This window comes from Asterias amurensis, chromosome 22 (assembly GCF_032118995.1).
Source record: "Asterias amurensis chromosome 22, ASM3211899v1".
In the NCBI taxonomy this organism is placed as follows: Eukaryota; Metazoa; Echinodermata; class Asteroidea; order Forcipulatida; family Asteriidae; genus Asterias; species Asterias amurensis.
The window spans coordinates 997,622-1,016,987 of NC_092669.1; the positions used below are offsets into that span (position 1 = coordinate 997,622).

Genomic DNA, 19,366 nt, shown 5'->3' on the forward strand with positions numbered 1-19,366 from the left:
GAATGGCTTATCAGTTTTTGGCTTCAGGTGTTGTATCGCAAAGTGAACGTTAACTACTCTGCCAGTATTTGGTGGGAATATCACGTTTTTGTAGTTCCCAGGGAATATAATAAAGACGGATTTGCCGAAGCTTCATGGGCGAACTGTGAAACATTCGCTGTTGCTGAGAAAATGCTGCAAAAAGGTAGGAGAACGTTCGGAAGTAGCCATGCAAATGTTCTGTGTGCGCGCGTGACTGTGATTGTGAATGTGATATTGATGAAAGGAGTGCAGAAAGGACGTGGATGTGAGTCTAGGTTGTGTCTTGTTTACATGGTTTTGTTTGTGCGCTAGTTTCCATGGCTTTCAACGGTTAAGTTGCCGATGTATAAAAATTGTCTTTCCTTTTGCATCTTTTATCCTAGTTCGAGTTAATTAATACAGTTGAGTTGCTTACACTTACAGTTACTTACACTTGTAAGTATGAGACTGAGAGGATGCAACAACAAAAATCCTTGTTTTTTAAACTTTATAAAGTTAAGGATAACTTTCCATATGGCTCCACCACTTTTTCACCCTTTTTTTACAAAAAGGGATATCTCATTGAGCCTTTGAGGTAAATTAGATACTATAATTATTACATATCGAATAAAAAAGTGGTGGTGCCATACGGAAACTTTTCCAAAGTTAAAATCCTGCTGGACAATTAAATTTTTTATGAATTACTTCATGATGATGACCACTGGCCAGAAGTAAATTCAAAAATGTATTTTCTTAAAAGCATCGTTGGTTTCAGAGTTACTTCAACCAGACTTAACTTTTGTACTGGGAAACTTAATATGGAAAATTACCGAAAAACACTGTTTTTTTTTAGCCAAACCTGATTGCGTAAATGTCAGAATATACTTCTAACATGTAGTTGTATTTATACAGGATTGCTCCTACGTACTACCTAGAAATAAAAGTGTCATCTGATCGTTGTTTTTTTTTTTTAATCTGAAAGCTTGCCGAGCAAGATTAAGATTAAGAAGTTTCCACGTTTACCCTGTGAAATAATTTCCTTAAAATAAAGCCATATTGGAGAAAACAATTTCAAAACAATGGTTCAAAACTTCAAATTACGCTTTAGTCAATTTTACTTTGTTCAACACAAAGTTAAAACATTAAATGAACTGTCTGCGACTATTTGTCAGCTATACAAATCCAGGGCACAAGTTTTTGGGAAAAATTCACAAACCTAAAGAGCTTTTAGCCCAAAACCTTTACTTGATCAGAGAATTTGTTACAAGACTATAATCAAAACCAGTGATGTATTATTCAAAAACACAAGACCACCCGACTTGTATGGTCGTAAGTTTACTGCCGTTGATTTCACCAAACTCTCCCCAACTTAGGATTAATCTAAGGACTTAAGACAAGTTAAGTTCCGTATCCATAGACATTACGACGCATTGAACCCATCCTAAGTGATCGAGATAAAAGTAGGCCTATTCCTAGCGTATTGTAAAATCGGCTGCTGGACTTCTTAGGCCATAAGTTTATTGGCCCGATACTTAAAGCCATTATACACTTTCGGTAAACACTATTGTCCAAGTCCCATACTTTGTGTATCACAACTTAAAATAACAAGCCTGTAAAAATTTAGGCTCAATTGGTGATCAGAGTCGGGAGAAAATAACGGGAAAACCCACTCTTGTTTCCGCGCGTTTCGCCGTGTCATGACATGTGTTGTGTTTTAATGTTTTCTCAAAAAGTAAAGCATTTCATGGAACAATAATTCAAGAGAAGTCTTTCACCATTACTTTCTGTAAACCCTGTAAATTATTTGTAAATCTGTGAACTTTTTTTTTTTTTCTGTACCGAAAGTGTATAATGGCTTTAAGTCACTTGCCTCGGGCCTGCGGTCCAGTGTTTTTTTCGAGCCCGGCAGTCCTACGTATGCATAATACCTTTAAACTCAAGGCTACCATTCATTGTCTCACTCAGGGCTGAACTCCAGAAAGGTCATTGAGTTATTAAATGTTCCTGCTTTGAGGGGGCACATTTTAATGGAGTATTTCCCTCAGATACAAGAGTCGCAATTTAACCTTCATGGCAGATTGGGAGCAACCCCTTCCACTGTTTTGATTTTAGAGACTTAGTGTGCATGTCTAGACTTTGGACCTCTTTTCTTTTAAGTATAATAACTAAGAATTTGTTAGGTATTTAAACTTAATTAAGCAGAAAGTATCACTAGGTATTGTTTTCTACCCAGAAAGTTAATAGGGAGGCAATAATTCTGCTAAGCAATTATATATAATAAAGTATTTTCAGAGTATTTAAAATTAGTTAAGCAGAAAATACTGCTATGTAAATTGTTTGCTACCAAGAAAACTAACAGAGCACAGGTGGCATTAATTCTGCTAAGCAATTATTTCCATGTGCTGACTGACCAGCAAAACTAATTTGTGCCACGGAGGCACCATGGCCTTCGTTGCCCCTGGAGTTGTACGTGGTGCCCCTTCAAAAGTTTCCCATTGACTTTAAGATTTTTCAATAGAAGTGCCCTTTGCAAAATTAAAATGGCCTAGCCCATCAACATATTCAAAGATGAAATACCAGGGGTGGATTTCACAAAGAGTTAGGACTAGTCTTATCTCGAGTTAGGACCAGTTACTCGTCCTAACTTAGGACTATCCATGCAATTTGTATATTCTCCTAGGACTAGTCCTAACCTAACTCTTTGTGAAATTGACCCCAGGCCTGTTATTGTCATAAATTTTAAGAGTGATTCCCAACTAATGTATAGGCCCCTACCTTCTTTTGAATGTGTGAGAAAAACAACAATTTTACACTCGAATTTACCCATTGTTAATCAATTACTTAGAGAAGAGTTTTTGCATGGTTTATGGTTTATTGAACAGTGTTTCATACTAGACTTGGCCAATGCTTCTCAGTGACTCAATATGATTTGAGTCATTGCTGTTTGAACTTGAATCAGGTGCCAGTTGGTCAGGGACTGACGCAAGTTTATTTATTATTCAGCAGAATTCTTCACGTGATTTTTCATAAGAGGGGACAATCTTGAACCAAATTTTACAAGTTTATCAACTTGAAACAAGGTCCTGTTTTTTTTTAAGATGGTGTTCATGTTTGGTTTTAAAATCTCTACTTCGAATATCAAACGGTTTATATATTTTTTTACAGTCTCACAAAACTATTATTTGTCAGCCCAAAAGGACGGAAATTCTTCACTTTATTTGTAGACCAAGGGATAATAGCGTCAGACACAGGAAATAGTTGAGTGACTAATAGGTTATTATGACTTTTGACCTCAACTACTGAAGGTCAACTACTTGTGTGTCAATAGTTTAAAACTCTGGACTTCCCCCAAACTCCCACAAAGCGTTTGAATGCATTGAATTGCTTAAAGGCACAGGACACCTTTGGTAAGTTGTTGCCACAGTGGGCGTCACCGGGCACGCCTGCCCAGAACTCTGAGCGAAAAACACTGTGCTGTCCACCACAGATTTCCCTCAGATTGCACTGCAATGATGGCCCCATATCTAAACATGAATAAACTTGGGGCTAGTCGAGTATCCAATTTAATATTAACAGAGCCCTTCCTTCAACGGTTATTGAGAAAGTTCTTAACTTTTCATTACATAATTTGTCTTCCCTCAGCATGAGCTGCAGACTCGAAAGGAACTGATCCTGTAAAAACTAAAGACAACTTTGAAAAGTTTTATTTGACTTGATTTGAAAGACAGCACCATGGTGAGCTTTGAAGCCCCCGTGTCCAGTTTGTCTTGCTTTGGGAAGTGCGTGAAGATATTGCTCCTGCTCTTCAATGTATTATTTATGGTAAGTTGTAAGTCAACTTTTTAACTTATTTCTATTTCCCCCACCACAGTTGTCGTTGAGGACACTAAAAAGAAGCGGTTTAAAATGTCCCAAGAACTAGCCGAAGAACTAGCCGTCTGAGCAGTGTAAAGGCCCGGTCCCACTGGAGCGATACCGATAACGATAACAATAATGATGCAAAGAGAACGCATTCTATTGGTTAAATGAGCGTGTGCGTATTTTACATGGAGCAATTCAACCAATAGAACGCGTTCGTGATCGTTCTCTCTGCGTCGTGATCGTTATCGTTGTTGTTATCGCTGCATTGGGACCGGCCTTAACTGTAATCAACAGTATTTACACACAAACCCAAAACAGTTGATCTTTCCTTGTGTTGTTGTAGATAAGCGGGGTAGCTGCCGCTACCATAGGGATTTGGGCCATCGCGGATCCAACAAGTGTCCGCATCGTTGTTCTTCTCAACTCTCAACTGTACGTCATCTCCGCTTTGATATTGATTGGAGCAGGTATTGCCGCATCATTTGTCGGTGTTATTGGATGCTGTGGGGTGCGATACGAGAGCAAGTGTCTGCTTGGCTTGGTAAGTAATGGGCCAAATTTCATAAAACCTGTAAGCTTAAAAAACTTACTAAGCACAGAAAAATGCTAAAAATCCATAAAGGTTTACATTGTTGAAACGGGTGCCCCACTCAGTTTATTTGCTAAGCAGTATTTGCTGCTACTTTATAGCTTTATAGAGGAGTGTGAAAAGGGCTTTTGAAGTGCTTTGTTATTTTACCTATTTGTGATATTTTAAAATGTTAAAGGCAGTGGACACTTTTGGTAATTGTCAAAGACTAGCCTTCACAGTTGGTGTATCTCAACATATGCATAAAATAACTAACCTGTGAAAATTTGAGCCCAATCGGTCATCAAAGTTGCGAGATAATAATGAAAGAAAAAAACACCCTTGTCACACGAAGTTGTGTGCGTTTAGATAGTCGATTTCGAGACCTCAAGTTCTAAATCTGAAAATTACTTTTTTCCCGAAAACTATGGCACTTCAGAGGGAGCCATTTCTCACAATGTTTTATACCATCAACCTCTCCCTATTACTCGTCACCAAGAAAAGTTTTATGCTAATAATTATTTTGAGTAATTACCAATAGTGTCCACTGCCTTTAACCCCATTTTTCTTGTGATATTTGTTATCCACAGTATACAGTGAGCCTTCTTGTGGTGTTCATTGCTGAGTTTGCGGCTGGTGTTATTTCAGTGGCGCTCTACACTCAAGTAAGTATCAACCGAAATCATGTAAAATTAAGCAGAAATTTCCCTTTACAGTTAAGTTTTTTAGTCCAATTTATCTGAGCCCAATTTCATAGTGCTGCTTAATGGTTAGCAGCACATATGTTTTGTGCTAACTAGTAGAAAAAATGTTGGTACTTCTATCGGTGAGCAAGAAATTTACCCAGCCATCTTACGTGTTCACCATTGTTTTGTATTTTTACGTCACCCATTTTCATACTGTAACCTTTTTTAGAGTTTTGATACCTTTTCCAGGGCCCAATTTCATAGAGCTGCTTAGCACAAAAACTTGCTAAGCATGAAATTTCTTCCTTGATAAAAACAGGATTAGTAGCTCTATGAAATTGGGCCCTGATCAAATTTCCGGCCATTACATTATTCCCTACTCACTGTGAATGAAGATGTTCAGTATATAATTTACCTGTAGAAGTTTCAGCTTCATGAGTTGTCAAGTTAAAAACAACATCAGAAAGTAATTTTTTTTGAGTAAGCTTTCTACCATTATTATCTTAAAGATGCTATGTCAGATTTTTGGCCCCAAACATTAAAAAATATATTTTTTTGAGTCAACGGTATTTCAAAGAGTATCACCTGCTCTAACAAAAAAAAGTTTAACTTTTACTTTTAATGGTCAGGAACCATGACAAAAATTTAAAATGTGTCTCATAAAACACATAAGAATTGGTCACTTTTGAGCACTTTATTTCACTTCTACTAATGATTGGCGGACTTTTTTGAGCAATGGTTCAAATGAAAGCTTGTAACTTCTTTGACCCCCATCAAAATACCCATTGAATTTTAAATCAAAATTTTGGGGTCAAATCGGCCAAAAATCTGACATAGCATCTTTAACTGTGTGAGTTTAATGTAAATCTGTGGACATTGTGTTTTGTGTCCTAAACAAAAATCTGAGATCCTTTAAGGCCATAACCTTTGAACCTTCTTGTCACCTTTTCATCAGGCCTCAACCCTTGCCAATAGAGAAATGAGAGATTCCCTGATTTATAAGTACGGGCAGGGAAATGAAGTAGAAGCAACAGATGCCTGGAACTATATTCAACGAAATGTAAGACACTCCACAACATTATTTTTCCTACAAAAGAGATTTTTACACACGGTTGCACCCATGTTTACTAATAATAGTTAGTTCCTATCTCACACCCTTAGGCCAAATAAAACTGCCCGCTGCCTTTTTAGAGGCTGACACCTTTATTTTATCTCTTCCCCCCCCCTTTTTACATTTTTTAACAATCTCAGATGAAAAAAATTAAGGGAATCAATGTGTGGTGAAGAGGTTTTTAACTAGTGGTTTAAACCCTTGCCGAGGCCTGGACTTGATAATTTTACCGAGACGAAGTCGAGGTAAAATAAATACCTTTTCATAAATAAATACCTTTTCATAAATAAATACCTTTTAGGTCAAAAAACATCAACACTTTTTGGCCAAAAGGTAAAATAAATGCAAAAATTATAGTTATTCAATGATTTCTTTCAACACAACACCCCTCCAGCTATGAAATGGTAAGGCCCTCCGGTAAACAACTCCTTATAAGGAGATCCTGTGCACGTCGCGTGTATCGCATTATGTGGCACAACTGTTTCAGCCGGTTTTTTGTTCAACCAATAGGAATGAAGAAACTGCCTTAAAAGCACAGGTGCAAGCTTGTGTGTCATGCCCATGTTTCAACACTTTTTACTGGTCATTATCAAAGGTTTATACACCCCCACGTGACTTGCTCTCCACCAATAGGCATAGCAAAACTGTCTGAAGTATTTATGAATATTTGATAATATTTTTTTTTTTATATTTTAAAAACAAATTCTCTGTCTTTTGGGTTTTTTTTTTTTTTCAAAGAAAAAAGGGCCTCCTGCATTTTTTCTAAAAGGCATGACATTAAACCTGTTTTTTTTTGTTAAGGCCTTATCATTCTCAATTTTATTTAAGTGTCATTTGTGTTTTAATTTTAGTGATCCGTCTATGGTTCACTTTTTAACTTTGTATTCTCCTGAGTTTTTTATGAAAAAAATGTGTTTTTGTTTTTTTTGTTTTTTTTTGTATTTTTTATTGGTGTGGTTCTTATGTGAGCAAAAAGGGCCAAACATATAAAATTTACCTTGCAGGGACATAAAACTTAAAACTTTTATTGTATTGTATTGTCTTGTCATTGACAGTTTGAGTGTTGTGGTTGGACTGGTGAAACCCACGATGCAGCAATGCTGTTTCAAGCCACTGTTTGGTTTGCACATACTTATCTTAAAGTTCCCCCTTCTTGCTGTAAACGTGATGCAGAAGGTAACCCCATTAATCTGAAGAGTTGTCAGAACGAGTTTAATAACGACATGACTTGGGTCAACAACGTGGTAAGTCTGCTCTCCTTTGTTGTTGTTTTTTTTTGGGGGGGGGAGGGCGGATGGGGGGAGAGTAGATGTTCAATTTGCATCGGGATAAAGACAATTATATTATTTTTTAACCCTAATACCGATGTGTGTAAAGCATTCTACTGTAATGGGGCTGGAAACCGCCTGACTCAGCAGATCATGCACTCAGATATTAAGTTACTCGTCCAAAATGGTTTTTAGGGTGCGCAAACAATGCAAGGAGCTAGCGTCTCACAACAAAATGCCTCTTGCACTACTCTGATTGGTCATTAAACACAAGCGTAAGGATTATGTTAGTCATTATAAGCCTTGGCTAAAAACGGCACAGGTTAATTTAACTTGTTAAGGTCATCAAACTTTTGGTTAACAAGTATAAAGTAATTCTTTAGATTTAAATATAACATTGAACTTGTAAACATAAAATTAAACTAAAATCTTGTAAATAAAGTGTTTGTTACACTAAGAACAAAAAAGGGTTTATAATTGGGTGGGATTAGGAACCCATTTACTATTCTCAGGGAAAAGATTATATTGCCTTTGGGTGTAATTCTGACTTTCTCGACTTTGAAAAAGTGTTCAGTTCTGTCTTTTTAAGATCTGGGACTCTGGGAAATTGACCTTTGAATCGGCGAGTGAGTCATATCTCTTCTTTACTAGTCTGCCAGGCGAGTCAATACGTTTTCATTGGCACGATAAATGAAGGGTATGGGTGGTAAAATCTTAAGGAGAGATTGTTGTGAAGTTTGCAAAATGATTTGACAAGTCTTGATTTGCATTAGATTTAATGTGGCCGATTGTCTATTTCAGTATGGGGGTGTTCAAACTTCCACATGTCTGGCATGTAGTTAGGTGGATGGGGAAGCGTACTGAGCATTAACCCAATTCACCTGACGTCATCATCAGAATAATCTTCGATGCGCCATTTTGGTGGGCAATGTCACTGTTGAAATGAAGTGTGCATTTTAGGCGAAGTGACGTTTACACATAAAACCTATTGGCCACCAAAATGGTGAGCGTGACACAGTCGTCGCGTGTGCCGTGCGTGCAAGGGGTCAATACAGTGCTTTAGAGACATCGGTGTATGGGTGCGTTTTAAAGGCAGTGGACGGACACTATTGGTAATTACTCAAAATAACTATTATCATAAAACCTTACTTGGTACCGAGTAATGGGGAGAGGTTGGTAGTATAAAACATCCTGAGAAATGACTCCCTCTGAAGTGGAGTCGTTTTCGAGAAAGAAGTAATCTTCCACGAATTTGATTTCGAGACTTTAGATTTAGAATTTGAGGTCTTGAAATCAAGCATCTAAAAGCACACAACTTCATGTGACAGTGGTGTTTTTTCTTTCATTTTTATGTCGCAACTTCGACGACCGATTGAGCTCAAATTTTTACAGGTTTGTTATTTTATACATACACGTATGTTGAGATACAGCAAGTGAGAAGACTAGTCTTTGGCAATTACCAATAGTGACTGTCCAGTGTCTTTAAAGGAACACGTTGCCTCGGACGAGTTGGTCTATAAAAAAGCGTTTGAAACCGTTTGTTATGAAAAGTATATGGTTGGAAAGATGTTTTAAAAGTAGGATATAATGATCCACACAAGTATCACTCGAAATTGCACGGTTTTCATTTACGTTGCGAATTCACACGGTCGGCCATTTATGTGAGTCAACTCCATTTATGGGAGTCAACTTTTTGACTCCCATAAATGGCCGACCGTTTTAGTCGACGAGGTAAAACAAAAACCCACGCAATTTTGAGGCATATTTGTGTAGATCATTGAATTCTACTTTTACAACAGCTTTCTAACCATATGCATTTTATAACAAACGGTTACAAACGCTTTTCAAAGACCAACTTGACCATTCCAAGGCAACGTGTTCCTTTAATAAGTGGTGTCTCTGATATTCTCTGTCTCTTTGTTTTATTTCTCCAGGGCTGTCACCCTGTGGTTGTTCAGCAGGCCTACAAATTCGCAACGATTTTAGCTGGTGTTGGTATAGGCATCTCTCTGTTTCAGGTTGGTCAATTGAGACTTTTTCAGCCTTTAATTTTGGTTGTCTCTTTTTCTAGTTTTCATGGTTATCTGCATTTTGAACACTATGTATTTTTATAATTTATTGTTTACTTCCTAGATCGTTTAATGGTTTAATATTTTTATCGTTCATTGTCATGCGCCTTTGAACAGCTTTGCCATGAATTGGCGCAGTATAAATACATTTTTATTATGTTAGCATAAGGGGCACCATTTCATAGAGCTGCTTAAGCACAAAAAGTAGCTAAGCATAACAAAATTCTGCTTAGAACAAGGTTACCAAACTACCATGTCATGTGTAGAATTTATGACTGGTATCCTGCTCATTTCTGCTTAGCAGATTATTGTTATTAAGCAACTTTTTCTGATTAAGCAGCTATATGAAATTGGGCCCCGGATTGTGACTGTAATTTTTATAACAACTTTCAAACAATTTTTGTTTTCTTAAATTTATTTTTAATATTCTTGTATTTTTTTTGTTTTTCGATTCACAGCTGTTTGGAATGATCCTGGCCTTCTGCTTGTATCGACAGATCTGACCAAAACCAAATTTGAATTAAAAATATATTTAAAAAAATTCATCAGCATGAAATGTTACTTAAAAAAATCTTTATAAAAAACTTCCACTCTATGTCCCTAATAATAATAATAGTAATAATGACATCTTCTGTAGCACCGGTATCCACAACAAAGTGCTCATGGCACTTGCTTGAATAAAAACGTTCCCCCTTGGTTGTTCTCCAGCAGTGCAAAGATCAAGAAAAATTAAAAATTCCAATGTCTAGTGAATGTTACTGAAATGTTTTTGAAAAAATGGGTCTTCAGGGTTGATTTGAAAGTGTTTATTATCTGGACGGCTTTGATGGAATGTGGTAGACCGTTCCACACCTTCCCTGCAGCTACCTGGAAAAAATGGGATCCCCATGAATTACTTCCAGCACAATCCACAAGACGAAACTTGTCAGCAGCTGAACGTAGATGATCACATGCTGGTACATATTGCTGGATGAGATCACAGAGGTTCTATATATGCACCATGTTTCAAGAATACCCCAGGGTTTTATCGCTTACACTCCTACTCAAGTGTAGGGCTACGATCGATTGGTATTAATCGATCGATTGGTATTAATCCTAACTTGCTTTTAATGACACAGAGATAAGATTGGTTGACAAATTGTGGAGTTTAAGGGTGCGTTCAATAAGCTTCCCTGTGTCCCCTGCTCACTCGGGTGAGCCCCTGACAAGAGCTTATAGAACGATCACTCACCCTCTCGTGGTGACGTCATGCACCTCGGGCCATCCCCAAGTGACCCGTCCCAAAAGCAGGGCTCTTGTCTGACCCAGGTGAGCCCCTAGAATGACGTCAAAGCTATTCGAATGTACAGAGGGCAGACCGGGGTCGACCCGGGAAAGCTAATCGAACAAACCCAAAGATTGATTGATCGATGATAAGATTGATTACTAGAGATAAGATTAATTGTAAAGCTATATGAACCCCCCCCCCCCCCCCCCCCCCCCCCCCCCCCGGGGTGCTTATTCCCAGGGAATAGAGTAGTGCGAAAAGGTATTTAAATGTTTGCACCCAATTATTACAACCCAGTTTTGTCTTATATGACTTGTGTTATTTTCAATGTTTATTTGTTATATTACTGTCTTTCAACTTGCAGTGCAATTGTTCGTTATCCTTGGTTTATATTTTATTACTAACACTAAGCTGTTTTCATATTGCCTTTTTTTTACTGTGTGGTGCAATGTATTTTTTATAAGGCCAATTAAAATAAAAATATGTGTAACATCCTGCCTTTTTGAAAAAGAAAAAAAACGAGGAGGTTTTTTTTTCTCTTCTTTTTATAAGACAACTGACTCGTTTTTTTTCTTTCTTCAAACTTTTTTTTTTTTTTAACTGAGATTGTATAAACTTATCCCTTTTTAAAAAGGGAGGCGGCCTCTGAATAGGATGTTGGCAACGACGCTAAACATGTTTTAGTTTTTGGGGGGGCCTAAGGCCTTGTTTTTGCAAATTTCTTTTTTGTTCTCACCTGTTAACAAATAAATTTTGAAGCAAGAATCAATTTCAAACTGATGTTGATTCTTAAAACAGATGTTCCTGATACATTTATTGATGATTTGATTTTAAAAGGTTATTCTCCTTTGAAATATCAATAATGTAAATTTATTGGCAAGTTACTTAACAAAAAAACTACACACTTAATCTTGTAGGGTTTGAAGTAATGTCATGTTCACACACATGTCTTTCTGGGAGTTGTGTTTTGCTCTGAAAAGAACTTGGGGTTCTAAAAAGAACTTTGGGTTCTGAAAAGAACCTGGGGTTCTGAAAAGAACCTGGGGTTCTGAAAAGAACCTGGGGTTCTGAATCGTTTGGGGTGGGAGATGAAATAACTGAGAGGCTGAGATTTATAAATGTAAATAATGTAAAATTTGAAATTATTTAGCAGTGCCTTACGAAGTCTGTATGACATGTATTCCGGTTTTTTTTAATTTATAATAAACAGGAATTCTTCTTTTAAAGGCAGTGGACACTATTGGTAATTACTCAAAATAATTATAAGCATTACACCTTACATGGTAACGAGTTATCGGGAGAGGTTGATAGTATAAAGCATTGTGAGAAATGGCTCCCTCTGAAGTAACATGGTTTTTGAGAAAGAAGTAATTTTCCACGATTTTGATTTCGAGACCTCAGGTTTTGAATTTGAGGTCTCGAAATCAAGCATCTGAAAGCACACAGCTTCGTGTGACAAGGGTGTTTTTTCTCTCATAGTTATCTCGCAACTTCGATGACCAATTGAGCTCAAATTTTCACAGGCTTGTTATTTTATGCATATGTTGAGATACACCAAGTGAGAAGACTGGTCTTTGACAATTACCAATAGTGTCCACTCTCTTTAAAGGGAAGGTAAACATTTGGTAATCACTCTAGAAATTATTGGCAATAAAAGTTTGTATGAGGCCGTGTCCGAATTGGTGGCTACGGCTGCAGCTACGACCGTTGCCAGGGGTGTTGCTAAGGGCGTCCTATACTTCAATGCACGGTGACGCGGCGATCCGGCCGTAGCCATAGCCGTAGCCGCCAATTCGGATCCGGCCTTACAAACCTACATAAGCTTGTGATAGTATGAAGTATCATGGGAAACCTTTCAAAAAGTAATGTGGTTTGTAAAAAGATATCAGTTTTAATTCCCGAACACTTGAATCTGGAAGCGTTACCGTGGTAATTCTTATCAGATTATGTATTCCTATTTGGGATTATGTATTCCTATTTGAGATTATGTATTTCTATTTGGGATTATGTATTCCTATTTGGGATTATGTATTCCTATTTGGGATTATTTATTCCTATTTGGGATTACGTATTCCTATTTGGCATTGTGTATTCCTATTTGGGATTATGTGTTCCTATTTGGGATTATGTTTCCTGTGTGGACACAACTGCATCGGATTTTTGCGATATCTGAAAAACGTGAATGAATTTTCACATGTAATGAGTCGGTAAGATGGCCTTAGCTTTCGATCCAAACCGGACCTTCTTCAGAGGCAATAAGTTTTGTTGTTTACATAACAATATTATATTTTAAATTTATATACATCGGATTAAACCGATTCAACTGTTAAACAAAAAATGTATACTTTACCTTAAAACCATGTGACATGTAACATCACAAGGTCAAAGGATCACAAGGCTAGTGTTCATACATAGCTAAATTAACAAAATCATGAAAGAAAACAAAATTCATAAAAAATGCAAATAAGACTTCCACCATACTCTATAGGAGGGAAATGGTGCAGCCATCCCACTTTTGTGCCTTAGAATAATTGTATAAAAACACGAAATATTTTGCAGAATAAGTTTTGTTTTAATGTTGTTGTAAATTGTGTGATCTTTATTTAAGGCATGTATCAAGTTTTAAAAAGCATGTACTTAAGCTGAATAAGTAAATTTAAGGCATTCAAAACAATAGGCTTTGCAGATGTGATATTTTAAACAATATGATTTTTCAAAGTTGAATTTTTTTATTTTATATTCGCTTATATTTGTGGTCAGGATTTATACTTTCTTTTTCTTTAAATATTCAAATAATAAAAGCGCTTTAAGCAGTTGTTTTCTTCCAAACTCTTCTACATTTTTAGGTTTGTAACCATTTTTATGGGGGGAGGTAGGGTGAGAAATTTTGGGGTTGGGGATATTATAAGCTAAAAAAACACAAATGCAGCCAAGATAAATTTTTTGCAAAGCATATTAATGTTTAAAATCTGACACTTCATAACTAAAAATTCCAAGCTGCTTTTAAATGTCATCCGAAATTTAAGAGAAGGAATAAATATTTGGTGCGAATTCAACTAGATTGCTACTTAGTTTAAAAAATAAATAAAAAACTATTTTAGTAATTACAAATGGTTTTTGTCACAGTTAAACTTGCTGAAAGTACATTCCAGAACGTGGAGAGTTATTTCAACTCTTCACAAATGTATTGTTGCCAGTAAACGTTTTAAAATTCTCATTCAAATTTGTGTGTTTGTTAGTTTTTTTCTCGTTTTTTTTTTGTTTTTTTACTACTTTTTATTATAGTTTTTGTAATGTGGCATAACTCTGTTTGATTATGTAAATGTCTTGTATAATACAAGGTATAGAATGTTTGCTGCTATTGTTTGAGAGATTAAATAATCAATGTTTCAAAATGTGTTAGTTTGTTCAAACCAATCAATTGTTTTGTGGATATTTTTGGCACTGGACACTATTGGAAATTTCTCAAAATAATTGTTAGCATTAAAACATACTAAGTAGCGTACAAGCAATGGAGAGCTGTTGTTAGTAAAAGCAACATTGTGAGAAACGGATCCCTCTAAAGTAAAATTTCCCAATTAAATATTTTAACCAGCTGAGGTCTCAAATTCAAAGCATCTGAAAGTTTTGTTTTCACCTATATCTATCCCCATGTCAAGAAATAGGCCCCGGGGGTTATACATAAATATACTAAACTCTGAGACCTGGTTATTTAAAAAACATTCATGCCTTTTTCATATAAGTTCTGTTTTCAAATTCCTATACCATCCCCCAGTACATCCTCTGAGACCTGGACCCAGTTTCATAGAGCTGCTAAGCACAAACATTTGCTTAGCATGACATTTTTGCCTAGATAAAAAAAGGATTAGCAACCAAATTTTCATGTGATTTTCAGGGTAAGCAAACAATATACAACAATGCAAATTTGATTGGTAATCCTGTTTTAATTAAGGAAGAATTTCATGCTAAGCAAAACAAAAACACTTTCATGGTCACCCCCACGGAATCAACAGCTACCCCGCCCACCCACTTGTTAAACCTAAACTGTAGAGGGCGGGATTTGCAACAACAAAAAATCATTGTGTGATTCGCTTTATTTTGTTCTAGACTATGGATGGCGTGTTAATTCACGAACGGCGTGGCGTAGACTAGTTTTTTGATCGAATTTACACATAACAAAAGGTATGTTTCTGCTTTTTGTTAATGAGTTATATGTGTATATCTCACAGGCTATACATAATAATGTCGGGTATGCAAAAATACACCATTTTTAGTTGAGGCACTTTTTAGTAAAAATGTTAATAAATTTTCCTTTTTCGTCACTCACCACTGCTTTTAGTCTACCCGCAACTCCGATGCGTTGCCGATGCGTTTTAATCAGCTTTTGCCCGCTTTTATCTGCAGGGGTTGGTGTGTGGTTTTTCATGCGTGACCTTGGTATGGTTTGAGTTGAATATATAAATAGTCCAAAGGGCTTCTGAAATTCAGGCTTTTTCGGCATTATCTGAAAAGTATTGACAGAAATAATGTAGCGGTTACACTGAAATAAACTTCCAAAAAGACCAAAACCAAAGAGCATATCTGTCGTTTTGTATGAAAAATCGGTGCAACCATGGAGGTAATCCTACCTCCATGGTGCAACTCAAATTTTTAAAAGAGAAATTTTTACGTAAAAAATTGCTTCAAAAGGAAAGAAAACAAGTCACAAAAACACGACAGATTGTTCCGTTATGAATGTCAGCAACAGTCCAAAAATAGGGAGTTCCAAAAATAGTATACATGGAATGGATAGATTATTTAATATTCTTCCTGAGAACTAGTGAGAACGTCCTTACTCCATGGTTTTGCTTAGGATAACTTTCCGTATGGCGCCACCACTTTTTCACTCATTTTTACAAAAAGGGATATATCAATCAGGTAAATTAGATACTATATTATTTTATTTCGAATGAAAAAGTGGTGGCGCCATACGGAAACTTTTCCTTTGCTTACTCCAAGAGCTATGCTACATGTACTATAGGTTCAGTCCGCTTTCATCTTCACGTGGAGACCATAGTGGAACGACCTCATAGTTCTAGGAGTAGGTTTTACTTGCCAGCATAATCTTACTGACTTTCATTCACAGAACAGACACTGAGGAGAAACTGTTTTTAGTTTTGTTGGTCTTTTTTTTCAGAAAGCATTTGTTAAAGGAGGAATTCTAGATCGTCATTAGCAAGATGCTGAAGAGTAAAGGTTTTATTGCATTTTTTTGTGAAATTGTTTTGTCATTTTTATTATTACAGATATGGATTCTCAAGAGAAGACATGTGACCCACATGCACATGGAGCAACCTACTTGGAAGAAATGGAACTGGAAAAACCTCAAATAACCCACACAGCCTTCCCGGTTGAGTCTGAGCTAAGAAAGCACCAAACAGTCCTCACCGAAGAGAAACCATTAATTTGTGATATTTGTGGAAAGATCTTCTCTCTCAAAGAGTCGCTGAAAGATCATCAACGGGTCCACACTGGAGAATTCTTTTTCAATGAACCTAAATTGGAAGCTCATGATGGTGTTGGTACCGAAGAGAAACCATTTGTTAGCGACATTTTTGGAAAAGCTCTTGTTCGAAAAGATAATCCAAGGACACACTGGCTGAGAAGTCACAAAGGAGAGAAACAACTGGGTTGTGAAATTTGTGGAAAAGCGTTTGCTCAAAAAGGTGCTTTAAATAGGCACATGCGAGTTCACAAAGGAGAGAAACAACTTGGTTGTGAAATTTGTGGAAAAGCGTTTGCTCAAAAAGGTGCTTTAAATAGGCACATGCGAGTTCACAAAGGAGAGAAACAACTTGGTTGTGAAATTTGTGGAAAAGCGTTTGCTCAAAAAGGCGCTTTAAATAGGCACATGCGAGTTCACAAAGGAGAGAAACAACTTGGTTGTGAAATTTGTGGAAAAGCGTTTGCTCAAAAAGGCGCTTTAAATAGGCACATGCGAGTTCACAAAGGAGAGAAACAACTTGGTTGTGAAATTTGTGGAAAAGCGTTTGCTCAAAAAGGTGCTTTAAATAGGCACATGCGAGTTCACAAAGGAGAGAAACAACTTGGTTGTGAAATTTGTGGAAAAGCGTTTGCTCAAAAAGGCGCTTTAAATAGGCACATGCGAGTTCACAAAGGAGAGAAACAACTTGGTTGTGAAATTTGTGGAAAAGCGTTTGCTCGAAAAGGTGCTTTAAATAGGCACATGCGAGTTCACACTGGAGAGAAACCATTTGTTTGTGACATTTGTGGAAAAGCGTTTGCTCAAAAAGGTGTTCTAAATAGGCACAGGGGTGTTAACACTGGAGAGAAACCATTCGGTTGTCAGAAACCTTTTGTTTGTGACAGTTGTGGGAAAGCATTTAATAAACAATGTCGTCTAAATGTACACATGCGAGCTCACACTAGAGAGAAACCTTTTCTTTGTGACATTTGTGGAAAAGCATTTGCTAGAAATTACAGTCTAATTTTACATATGCGAGTCCACACTGGAGAGAAATCATTTGTTTGTGCCATTTGTGGAAAAGTATTTGCTGAAAAGGGGGTTCTTAAGGCACACAAGCAACAAGTCCACACTAGAGAGAGACCATTTGTTTGCGACGTTTGTGGAAAAGCATTTGTTTTTGAGAATAACCTTCTGAAACATCACCAAACTCACTCTAAAAATAAACCATCTGTTTGTGATATTTGCGGGAAAGCATTTACTCGTAAGGGTAATCTTACGGAACATCTCAAAATTCACACTCTAGAGAAATCGTTTGTTTGTGACTTTTGTGGAAAAGCATTTACTTCCAAGCGTTATCTTAAGGAACATCACCAAATGCACACTCTAGAGAAACCATTTGTTTGTGACATTTGTGGAAAAGCATATTTTTTTAAACGCTTGTTTAAGAGACACCAACAAGTCCACAGTGGAGAACAGCCATATGTTTGTGAAATTTGTGGCAAAGCATTTACTTATATAGATTATCTTAATGGACATAAAAAAACTCACACTGTAGAGAGGTCATTTGTTTGTGACATTTGTGGAAAAGCATATACTTGTAAGCGTTATTTAACCGAACATTACAGATCTCACACTTTAGAGAAACCTTTTATTTGTCACATTTGTGGAAAAACATTTGTTCAAAAGAGCAGTCTAAGTACTCATTGTAGAATCCACACTCGAAAGAAACTTTTTATTTGCGACATTTGTGGAAAAGAATTTTCTCAAAAAGGGACTCTAACTAAACACCAGCTAATCCATGCTGGAGAAAAAGTTTTTGTTTGTGATAAATAAAAACAATAAACAAAACAATAATATTGAAATAACCGTTATATAAAAACATTCCTATATTTTACTCTCATCTTTGTTGTTAATCATTGTTTGAAATCAAAATGTTGATATTTATTTTTAAAAAAGAAAGCACTGAGCAATTCATGTATGTTGTTGATTCCTCACTTCAATTTGATAACAAATATTGAGTAAAAAAGCCCAGGTCCTTCATTCATGGAGCTGCTTAAGCAGGAAATACTGCTTTAAAAAATTCCTACTTAGCAAAAATAAGTAGGATACCAGCCACTGATGGTACATGGGAGGTCTTATTTTAGCTGGAAACCTTATCCAAGAAGTCAACATTTTGCTGTGCTTAGCATTACTTTTTGTGCTTAAGCAGCTCTATGAAATTGGGGTCAGACAGGAAGTTCTATGGCCCAAATTCGTGAAGCCAGGTAACACAAAGACTTGCTAAGCACAGAATATTATTGCTTAGCAAAAACAGGACATCAACCCAAATTACATTAGCGTCATTCTGGCTGGTGCCTGACTCATTTTTGTTATATTTAAGACCACTCCGTTCCCTTGAGTACATGTTAACTTTTTCTCAAAAGTTGTTCATAGCTGTGAAATTTTTGTACATTGATTAAGATTGGAAAATAAAAGTGTTCTCATTCATTTTGAGGCACAGTCAAGCAAGTTGTTATTCAAAGTGTAGTTTTATTACCACCTGAGGGCTTAAGTAAGAACCAAATTTACATAGACCTTTTTGGTGTGCGCTTGTTAGGCATGGAATGAGCCACTTGCTGGTAGCTAGCGATCATGTTTAATCGCTAGCCACACCATCATACACCTCAAATGGGTATTTGTGAAAAGGTTTATGGTGCAAACCCTAAGAAAACAAAACACATTTTTAATTATCATTATTGATCCATTGATTTTAGAAAAGACCTTAACATAGCGGAAGATAACAATTAAAATTTATATGGCGCTACATCGATATCATAGAGCCAGCAGTTAAAAATGGAAAATGGGATAAAATTATGGCAGTCAAAAAATGGAGGGGCTAAAATAAAACTTATCATGTGACTGTTGTTTACAACTTTGCAATATCTGGAGGTGCAGCAATCCTAGAGTTAGCCCCTAAGGTCCCAAAAACATGGTGGTGTACAAAGAAAATTGCAACTCGTTTTTTAGTCACCCCATGAAAAAGACAGCAGTTACCCCGCCCACCCCTACTTGTTTCAAAATTATTTAATA

At 36.5% G+C, this 19,366-nt stretch overlaps 2 protein-coding genes across 2 annotated transcripts; both read left to right on the plus strand.

Moving 5' to 3' along the window:
* Positions 1 to 11: 11 nt before the first annotated feature.
* LOC139953767 (CD151 antigen-like) lies at positions 12 to 11,027 on the plus strand. Its single transcript, XM_071953327.1, has 8 exons — positions 12 to 184; positions 3,643 to 3,822; positions 4,205 to 4,402; positions 5,020 to 5,094; positions 6,071 to 6,175; positions 7,282 to 7,470; positions 9,429 to 9,512; positions 10,022 to 11,027. The coding sequence occupies exons 2-8, from the start codon at positions 3,733 to 3,735 to the stop codon at positions 10,064 to 10,066; spliced, it is 786 nt and encodes a 261-aa protein (XP_071809428.1). The 5' UTR covers positions 12 to 184; positions 3,643 to 3,732; the 3' UTR covers positions 10,067 to 11,027.
* Positions 11,028 to 14,939: 3,912 nt separating this feature from the next.
* On the plus strand, positions 14,940 to 18,797 carry LOC139953769 (uncharacterized). Its single transcript, XM_071953332.1, has 2 exons — positions 14,940 to 15,012; positions 16,116 to 18,797. Exon 2 carries the CDS (start codon positions 16,118 to 16,120, stop codon positions 18,128 to 18,130), a length of 2,013 nt encoding a protein of 670 aa, XP_071809433.1. The 5' UTR covers positions 14,940 to 15,012; positions 16,116 to 16,117; the 3' UTR covers positions 18,131 to 18,797.
* Positions 18,798 to 19,366: the final 569 nt, after the last annotated feature.

What these genes read in the sequence shown, in the direction of transcription:
- LOC139953767 (XM_071953327.1), top strand. Translation starts at nt 3,733, where the DNA reads ATGGTGAGCTTTGAAGCCCCCGTGTCCAGTTTGTCTTGCTTTGGGAAG. An exon ending in GCAAGTGTCTGCTTGGCTTG is followed by an intron (nt 4,403 to 5,019) that starts GTAAGTAATGGG and finishes TGTTATCCACAG; the next exon opens with TATACAGTGAGCCTTCTTGT. An exon ending in TGACTTGGGTCAACAACGTG is followed by an intron (nt 7,471 to 9,428) that starts GTAAGTCTGCTC and finishes TTATTTCTCCAG; the next exon opens with GGCTGTCACCCTGTGGTTGT.
- LOC139953769 (XM_071953332.1), top strand. Translation starts at nt 16,118, where the DNA reads ATGGATTCTCAAGAGAAGACATGTGACCCACATGCACATGGAGCAACC.